Here is a 9,565-nt window from a genome sequence, read left to right on the forward strand (position 1 = left end):
TTTATTGCCTTAAAAAAAGTTTATTATCATACAAAACTTCATTTCAAAGATTTAATCCACCCAACACCAACTTGATGTTGTAATGTTGTTAACCAGTGAATGGAAAATATTTTTCTCTTTACTTTTCAGAAAGGCTTTTAGGTGTAAAACAAACCAGTCAAACAGCATTACTTGTTCCTGTGATAAATGCAATGTTTTACATTTTGTCCCTTTTATTCAGTCGTCTGTCTGTAACACGCAGGCACTTAAGATATCAAGTGTTAAATAAAAAAGAAACAATCAGGAGCGGATACTCCTATATGAGGCAGTAAAACACACACTATAGGGATTTGGTATAGTCTATAGCCACAGAAGTGCTTGGTGAACACTAGAGTGGCTCTTAATGACCACAGTATGCTTCTCGGTGTTTTCACACCATTTCCTGGCAAAACATCTGGTCAGACCTGTTGCTAGGATTTATTCTCAAAATCTGGCAATGGAGGGTACATTGCATATGCTCCATAAGGAGGAGGGGGATCTGACGGTTGGGGAGCTGCTATTGGTTGTTGTGGCTCAAAACCCCACACTGGAGGGTTCGGGTTCGGGTTGAATCCAAAGGGGGTAGCAGCAGCAGCGGGATAGTGTGGTGGCACTGCAGGATAGGCCTGGAAGGCTGGCAGGATGGCTACAGGAAACTTGATCTCTGGATCTGAAGCATATTTTACGTCAAGGTACACCTGTAAAACACGTTAGATTGTTTAAAGTTACTCAATATTTGCAGAATTGAACCAATCCTCTGTTTTTAAGAACATGTTCAACAGGTAAAATCTATCAGCCTTTTCTTTGGTTACGGACTTCATGTATCTCAGCTTATGCTTATTTTAGTATTAATTAAAAGTTTGATCATTTTGTAGCTCAACCCTTTCACACAGGTTATGTTGATTTTGAGCTGCAGATGTTACCCATTAACACAAATATAACTGCTGTCCTCAGTTACTACTAGTAGGTTCTTATGTCACATAAGTCTTTTGTTTACATTATTGCTTTTCAGTAAAATGAGTCAATAAACCATGGCAGACACTGGAGCTTTGCTCTATAAAGACAACCTATGTGCCGACAGTTTTCCACTATGCTCTATACAATACTGTGTTCACATGCGTGCAAAGCAAACACTTTCCTCAAACAAATGAACAAAGCGTGACAATTGTGTTCAAACGCTTTCAGCAGCTTTACACAAGTCTTTCATTGCATAAAATAAAGAACCGACAGAGAGCTTCAAATAGCGCTCTGCTGCGCTATTGCTCACAACATTCATACCATCTTGCTTATTTTTTCTGATCACATCAACATTGATGTGATCAGTTACATTACAGATCTTTTCTATATTCTTTGCTAGGATTTTAGCAGTAAAGCCCCTCAAATGAACTTTTGGTTTGGAGTTTACATGCAATAATGTGCAAAAGTCTTGAACCACCCACCGGTTCCTTTCTTGTAATTTCTAAAGTGGTCTTGAGAAATAGTTTGTCAGGTTTTCTTAAAGTCTTTCAGTTTCCTTTTTTTGATGCTGGCTGTCTTTTTTTCCCCCCCATTCATTTTTAGTTGAATCCTTTTAAGAGGAATAAAGGATGAATGTTTTTTGTTTGCTGAAATGCTTAACACTGAGCTATGAATAATTAATGCATGAAAAGGAAAGCTAGGTAACTCAAGGAATGAACCAGTGCCTACTCACACCAGGGGGAGAAAAGAAAAAAAAAAAAAAAAAAAAAAAAAAAAAAAAAAAAGCATAGCAAAGAACCAGTTTTCCATTTAAATTTACATTCTATCTAGAAAGTATCTTTTTTCCTTTTTGTTTAATGTGTGCATTTCTACTACAGAATTTCAAAAAACAAGTTAACAAGTTCTCACCAAAGTAAAATGAAATGCATTTTCTTTCGAGGAACAGAGCATTCCTTCTTGAACCATTTTAAGTTAGCACAACTTAGATCTGGGCTGTTAGCTGATCTGGTGACTGATCTCCAGTGTGACAATAAAGCAGTTCAAGTTACAGACTGGCAGACAGAATGTGATGAGGGCAGAAGTACAGCTGAAACCAAATAATGAGACAAAGGAAGTAAAACCCACAGAGGACACAGAGAGAAATAATAACCAAAATAAAACGGGAAGAGAGGCACAACTAAACAGGGAAGCAAGATTATATTGATGCAAACAAAGACAGAAAGAGGAAAAAGTCCTGTACCTCCTTGGCTTCCTGATTGGATTGCTTCATTTTTCATTTGATCACAAACAACGCCATTAGTATGGATTGGCCTACCTGGAGCCTGAACCTCAACATTACAAAAGCAGTGTGGAATCATGTTAATGGAGAACAGAAGAAAAGGAAGCCGACCTCCAAAGAAGAGCTTAAAATAAAAAAATAAAAAAGCTATTTCTGAAGACTACTTAAAGAAATCCTTTTGTGGATCAATAATTTTGGACAGTATTGTGGAATAACTAACTTGTATTGAAACGATTAATACAGTTTTAAGATTTACTGGTGTTTCCAGCAAACATTTTTCAAGCTGCTTACCCTGAGTCTGTGCTCAGCTTTGATGATGTTGCAGTTGAGGATCGAGGGCTCCACGTCACGGGGAATGGTGATGACCCTTGTGACGGCTTCTTCTGCAGATGGAGGGATGGCATCTCCCACCTCTTTCAAGAGGTCTTTAGTATGGACCCTTCTCTTCCCTCTTGCAAAGAAACTGTGCTTTCTGTACAAACAGTACTTGGGCTTGATCTCACGAGATGAACTGTTCTTAATGAAGGCCACAACTTTTAATCCTTCTCCTGCAATACCGAGCGGAAAAGTCAAACCTGACCTTTTCTTTAAACAAATACATGTCAGTATCACCTGCAGGCCTCTCACCTTGTCGGAAGCCCATTTTTTCAAGATTAACATCCATGGCTACACTTCCTGAGGTAAAAATGTTCATTTTCTTATCCTTAGAGTCATGCAGCGGTGTCTGAAAGAAAAACAAGAATGTAGCACAAATTAGGGCTGGGCCATATCATACTGTTCACGGTAATACCGGTATAATGTTGGGCAACGATAAGAAAATTAAATATCGCGATAAACTATGGGTAAAAGACGCATGCGCAGTGCCTTTGTTTTCATACGCATACGGCGCCGACGCAGAATGAGAAGGGTGAAAGCGGATCGTTGAATGAAACGGATGAACCAGAATTGGTTTGTAAAAATGCTGCAACTTCAGTGGTGTGGAACTGGTTTAGCTTTCGTCCGTCAGATACTCAACAAAACACTATTTTTGGTAGAGCATGCTAGCGGGCCGTCGTTATTACCGTGTTTTTTGGAAAATACGGCACACTTAAAATCAATTCTTTGATTTTTCTGAAAATCGACAGTACCCCTTATAATCCAGTGGGTCTTATGTATGAATTCTGGTTGTGTTTACTGACCTCGAAACGATTTTATGTCGTACACGGCGCTCGAAAATCTGTCAAATGTTTTAGTACGACTTTGCTAAGCTATGAACCCGCATCGCTTGATGGATTGTCGGAGCATTACGGCTATCGTAGGCAGGAGCCTCGCGGAGTGATACGTACTGCGCTTCAACATAATATTACTGTATTGTGTATAATCTCTTTTTAGGTTTTGTGGATATTATACACGGTTATGCTGAGGATATGTCGGCCAGTTTCCACTGGAAATGCCTTTTGGTTAAACTGTCAGCAAGGAATTTGTATTTGCACTGTTAAATTTTTATATAACTTTAAAACACATAACAAAGAGTTGCTTGTTCAAGTGAGAATAAATTGATGTTTGTTTGTTTATTTTGCACTAATAAAGTTGTGGAGTTGTAAAGTATTTTGTCTAGTGTCAATTATATCGTCAGTTTTATCGTTATTGCAAATTTTCAAATGTATATCGTGATAAATATTTTTGGTCATATCGCCCTGCTCTAGCACAAATGCACTTAAATTCTCCCAAAAGCAGAGATATATTAACTTTAATAGACTTCAGCCACATTGATCTCAAAGCTAAGCCAGTGGCCCTTTCCAGTAAGACTATGTTTGGTGCCTTTAAAACCAGTGTTTTCACAAGGTGAGCACTCTGAATGCAAATACTGAAACAAGTTGCTCAATACATGTCCAAGCAGGTCTAAACAGGTTATTGCTGCCCACTCACCCCTTGTTTTTTGTTTGTTTGTTCTGTGGTTGTGCCAACTTTGTTGGAATGACTGCAAATGAGATAACACACATACCTGTAACCAAGATATACTGTTCACATTTGTCGTTGACACAAAGTTGACCATAGTTGAACGTTTCGTGTTCATCCTCATTGATCTGCTCAGCACGGCTTCCAGCGAGTACACAATTTTACCATCAGCACCTTTGAAGGAGGAGGGTAAATCCCTATTGAACAAACACCAAAGCCCACAGAACTGCGATGAGTTGATCACTTTCTTGTAAAATACACACAGCTTTTCACATTTTCTAAATGACTTAATAAAATGTTTTATATCAAAATAAACAATACAGCAGCCATAAACAGAACAATTACGAGTGAAGCCCTTTGGGATTAACGGTTTTTCAGCACTAAATAAATAAAATATGTTCTGATGTTCTTCCAGTTTGCAAACACAACTGGCTCAAGCTAATGCTATGCTGACACTTTTTACATGTTTTAGAACACTCCCTTTATGCACTGCCAGCGACATTCCAGCTGGCGGTGAAATCAGGCGAATCCTTGGATTTACAGCTGTGCCGTGAATGTTTAGGGAGTTATGGACCCGTGAGTGTTCAAATATCTGAATCAACTCAAGCTCAGAATTCAGACTTGATACATTCACCAAGTCACGAATCAATTAATGATAAAATTACTGGTGGTTATCTGCCCACATTCATACATGTACGTATCTAAAACTTCAGTATATTAATGTTGCTTTAATGTCTGTGAAGGTTCTCAGTCATCCAGGTCATCGTAGTCAAAGGAGCTTGCAAAGAAAAGCGTCTGGACTTCTTTAAGTTGCTTGAAGACGTTTCACCTCTCATCCGAGAAGCTTCTTCAGTTCTAAGGTCAAATGGTGGAGAGTCCCAGATATAAACCTAGTGGGAGTGACCCCCCACAGAGGGACAAAAGGACCCCCTGGACCCCCTAAAGTCAGCAAAGAGGCACAGAAAAGAAGACCAGACACCAGCGAGGGAGGATAAGAAGGACAGACGCAACAACATTGTCATCCCCTATGTAGCCGGTGTATCAGAGAAACTCAGGAGAGTTTTCTCCAAGCATGACATCCCGGTGCATTTCAGACCCAGCAACACGCTCAGACAGAAACTGGTTCACCCGAAAGACAAAACGCCAAAACACAGACTTAACAATGTGGTGTATGCTGTACAGTGCAGCGAGGAATGCTCAGACCTCTACATTGGAGAGACCAAACAGCCACTTCACAAGCGCATGGCACAACACAGAAGAGCCACCTCCACAGGACAAGACTCAGCAGTCCATCTGCATCTTAAGGATAAAGGACACTCTTTCGAGGATGCCAATGTTCACATTTTGGACAGAGAGGACAGATGGTTTGAAAGAGGAGTGAAAGAAGCCATCTATGTCCACTGTGAGCGACCATCTTTGAACAGAGGCGGGGGTTTACGACACCAACTCTCTGCCATCTATAATCCAGTTTTGAGTTCCCTTCCCAGACGCCTTAACGCCCACTCACATCCTGGGCCATCTGACCTCAGGAATTCGCATGATAAGGTGGGGCCAGGTTTCAAAATGAACACCCAAAACTCTGGCTGATTGGGACCCACACCCAGTTTCCCACCTTGGCCCAGGCGATTAGAGGATCATCAGGGGGTCCTTTTGTCCCTCTGTGGGGGGTCACTCCCACTAGGTTTATATCTGGGACTCTCCACCATTTGACCTTAGAACTGAAGAAGCTTCTCGGATGAGAGGTGAAACGTCTTCAAGCAACTTAAAGAAGTCCAGACGCTTTTCTTTGCAAGCTCCTTTGACAATGTTGCTTTAATGTATACACAACCTCAGTGTGTTCACTTACTTTTCTGGAACCACAGCAGTAACAAAACACGAGGTTGTCTGTTTGTTCTTACTAACACTGCAACCATTTAAAGAAATGTTTCTTACTGGAAGGGGAACTGAAAGCTGAATGGGTAGACATGGATTCCTGGGGCAACAACGCTGCTGTCTAAAAAAAAAGAAAAAAAACAAATAGTAAAAAAAAATGTAAAAGATAAATACAAATTTAAGAAGAATTGTTCAGATGTGTGTTTAAGTTACAACTCCTACAATTACGAAGCAGGCCGTTGTAAAGGGATGCTGGGGTGAGTTTGATTTGGCTTCCTGTTTAAGTCAAATATTTAGGGATTACAAACACAAGAGCTGGAAAAGAACAAAAAACTCCTCAAGCTCAACGGATGTCTGAGGGAACAAAAACGCATGTTTGCATCACTTAGCTAATGTGTTTAGGGTTTTTTTATGCTTGTAATTAGACATCAGTGATTAAAAAGCACTCTGGCTCTCACTACACTGCGACTCTAAGTGTAATCCTGCAGCAGGATTGCATTTACGAGCCACAATGACAAGACATGAAGTTTCAGTGTGTTGAAAATATTACAATTATATACCAGATAAAGATATGGCCATTTATTTTTCATATTAACTGGAGTTTATTTAGCACAAAGAGTTTGCCCATGTTTCAATGAACAGACAGCCTGACATCTGCCAGAGTTATTTAATCCAGCTTTGCAGAAGATGACACAACAGAAGGTGTAAAAGTGACAGACTGACAGCGTGAACACAACACCGGACGTGCAGTCTCAGCATTCAACAAGTGACTCAAGCTATAGCTGAATGAAATAAAAGCTCAAACACAGACAGCACACAAATATATTTCAGTAAAAACACAATCAAGCACCACTACAGGCTGAGAGAGGACGGTCAAATACTCACATGTTTGTAAGTTGTCGGTCACTAGTGTCTGTCTGTCGTCCTCTGAAGAGAAAAATCAAGCAGAAAGCAACGCAATCTGTCAACCTTACTGTGTTATTTTAGGCTGGGCAAAAACCTGAAAATCATGATTGTAATCTCTGAGTGTCTGTTAATTTCTTGAGTTATTTAGTAAGAGATGGATTAAAATGTCTAAAACTAAAACTCTCAATTTAGAAGTTTACACTGAGAAATGCAGGCAAATCATGCTCTGAATCATCATTTTAACTCTAATCTTTTACTTCGATTTGATTAATCATATTTTCACTGTTAGTACAGAATCCATGTAAAAACTGGTGATCTGGTGCTTTAGTTGTATATGTGTTCTGACTGGTATAATCACTGACGAACAGCAGCGATGGGCTGAAAATTCATTTCTACAGGAAGAAACTTTGCTGCATGTTATGCTGGGCTTACACTGTGCGATTTTTTCAGTCGCGCGATTCAGCTCCTGCTCAAACTGTATGATTGACTCGCAGGGGTTAGAAGTTCATAGGTCACGATGCAGGGTCTCACACTATACCGCCCGATGCTCTGATGCGACCTGAGTGCTCACACTGTGCCTCCATAAAATGAAGGTTATAACAGAAAATCTGTCGCTCGCTCTCCCTCTCTGTCTTTCACTCACACAGACACGCACACCACCGCCATCAACTTTGCTAAATTGCAAATGAAAAACATTGATCAGGCAGCTGTGATTGAGCAGCAATGTAGATCCAACTATTTTCACGGTTGTTGTGGTCGTGATAATTTTGTGATGCCACATCGAAAAGGCTCGGATGAGCTTTGAAAAGTTCTACAAGTTGTGCCTCCATCGCTTGTGTCCAGATCACACGCTGCACAGCCGTGCTGCTCCATCTTTTACACCAACGTTTACGTGTTTGCGCGCGAGCAGTGTGAGCGGCTGTGATGAGACCCTCACGAGCGATTGATGATCGGGAGCTGGTCGTGAGGTGTTAATCGCTTCTCGTTACCCCACGTATACTACACGATGCACGATGAAGATCACTCAAAAATCGGCTCAAAATGGGCCTAAAACCGCACAGTGTGAGCCCAGCATTAGAGCAGCAATGTTTGTTCCCCTCAGAGAAAGGGAAGAATGGGAAAAGGAAAACACCTGGCTGGAAAAAGTTAATATGGGCATGTGCAGTGAATATCAGCGCTATGTGGCCAGAAGTGTGATAATATAACTTATTTTGTGTACTAAACAACTGCAAGGATAGATGATTACAAATAGATGACTAATACATAAAAGTAATACATAGATGAATAATGATGATGAGTTAAGATGCGTAATCATGGGAACAAGCGGGTTTACAAACAGGAGCAGCTGATTAGCATTAGAAAAGCTGAAATAATACCTCAACTGAAGCCAATTGTACTAAATGCACTAAATGTGCACTGTTACAAGAATGTTTTTCTTTCTATTGTTTTCTATTATTTTAAGTTAAGCAGGACAGAGTTCTTTTAAAGAAAGATTTACTTATATTCTCAAAAGTTAAGCATGACAGGCTTCTGTTTAAGAAGGAGACCTGTTTTATTGTGTTAATGTTGTCATTTTGAGCTAAAAATAAATGGCTAAATGATCATTTGTTTCACATGTGTTCATATCACAAAGAATAAACATCTACTTAAATCAAATTCAAGTCAAATGGTTAAAAAAATAATTTCACACACAAAAAAAGAGCTAGAAAATTCACCACACTGGGAAGGGTGAAGACAACTGGGTCGCCCGGCCCTGGCCACGAGGTGTCCCTTATTTATTTTTCAGGGAGTTGGCAACCCTAAGTGTAAGCCCAGCATTACACAGAAAATAACTTTCAAAATGTTCAGTAGTTCAAGCAGATTTAGATTAGGCTGAAGCCACAGAGCAGCAGCATAAGAGATCGGCGGTTGAGCAGTTGTTGTGCAGCAGGAATTAGTCTCCCCCTCCGCTCACCCAACATAAACAACGCCTGATGCTAACATTTCCTTCCACTGCGTTGACTTTAGTCCTTAAGCTGAATTTATTTGTTTGCTAAATTCTTTAAAACTATAAACTGAACACAAATAATTTAGTTTTTGGTTGTTCTTTTTAGTTTTTTGTTTGTTTTTTTCTAACTTAAGCAGGCTCCTCCGTGCACGCAGCGCAGAATGAAAAGCAAACTTACTTTTGCTGTTTTTGTCTCGGATGAAGTAACTTCTAACGCTGAAGTATTTGTCTTTGGCGTGGTATACATGCGTGGTTTGTCCGTGCCTCTCGGTCCACAAAACCTCAGCTTTCCCTTTGAATTTAATGAGCAGGGACAATATCTGGAAGTCTTTCTCCGCTTCCAGCCTGACTTCCCCATAAATGACATCACCATTAGTAAAAGTGTTGCTGTCATTGATAGAGTTATAGATTACTTCTAATCTCTTGATTGTGGACAGCATAATTTGTAGTAGCGCACTAGGAAACGTTCCAAGGACACCAGAGTAACAACCGACAGACTGAGATATGCGGTAGGTGTGTCCCGATCCTGAAGGAGGTCTTACATTACCGCGGCTTCGCCTTCCGCTGTATCTCTGATTTCATTTATCCAATAATGCGTGCACCCAATT

The 9,565-nt window shown here is 40.1% G+C and overlaps 1 protein-coding gene across 1 annotated transcript; it reads right to left on the reverse strand.

Annotated features, from left to right (window-relative positions):
- LOC147317285 (arrestin domain-containing protein 3-like) lies at positions 1-9,565 on the reverse strand. The gene is made up of 7 exons (XM_086314090.1): positions 9,136-9,565; positions 6,950-6,991; positions 6,125-6,185; positions 4,239-4,389; positions 2,882-2,978; positions 2,546-2,802; positions 1-716 (listed from the first exon to the last, which is right to left on the reverse strand). The coding sequence occupies exons 1-7, from the start codon at positions 9,395-9,397 to the stop codon at positions 450-452; spliced, it is 1,137 nt and encodes a 378-aa protein (XP_086170216.1). The 5' UTR covers positions 9,398-9,565; the 3' UTR covers positions 1-449.

This window comes from Aulonocara sp. 'chitande type north' Nkhata Bay, linkage group LG12 (assembly GCF_057382095.1).
Source record: "Aulonocara sp. 'chitande type north' Nkhata Bay isolate Kocher_YH1m ecotype deep benthic linkage group LG12, A_spYH_male_GT1.1, whole genome shotgun sequence".
Lineage (NCBI taxonomy): Eukaryota > Metazoa > Chordata > Actinopteri > Cichliformes > Cichlidae > Aulonocara > Aulonocara sp. 'chitande type north' Nkhata Bay.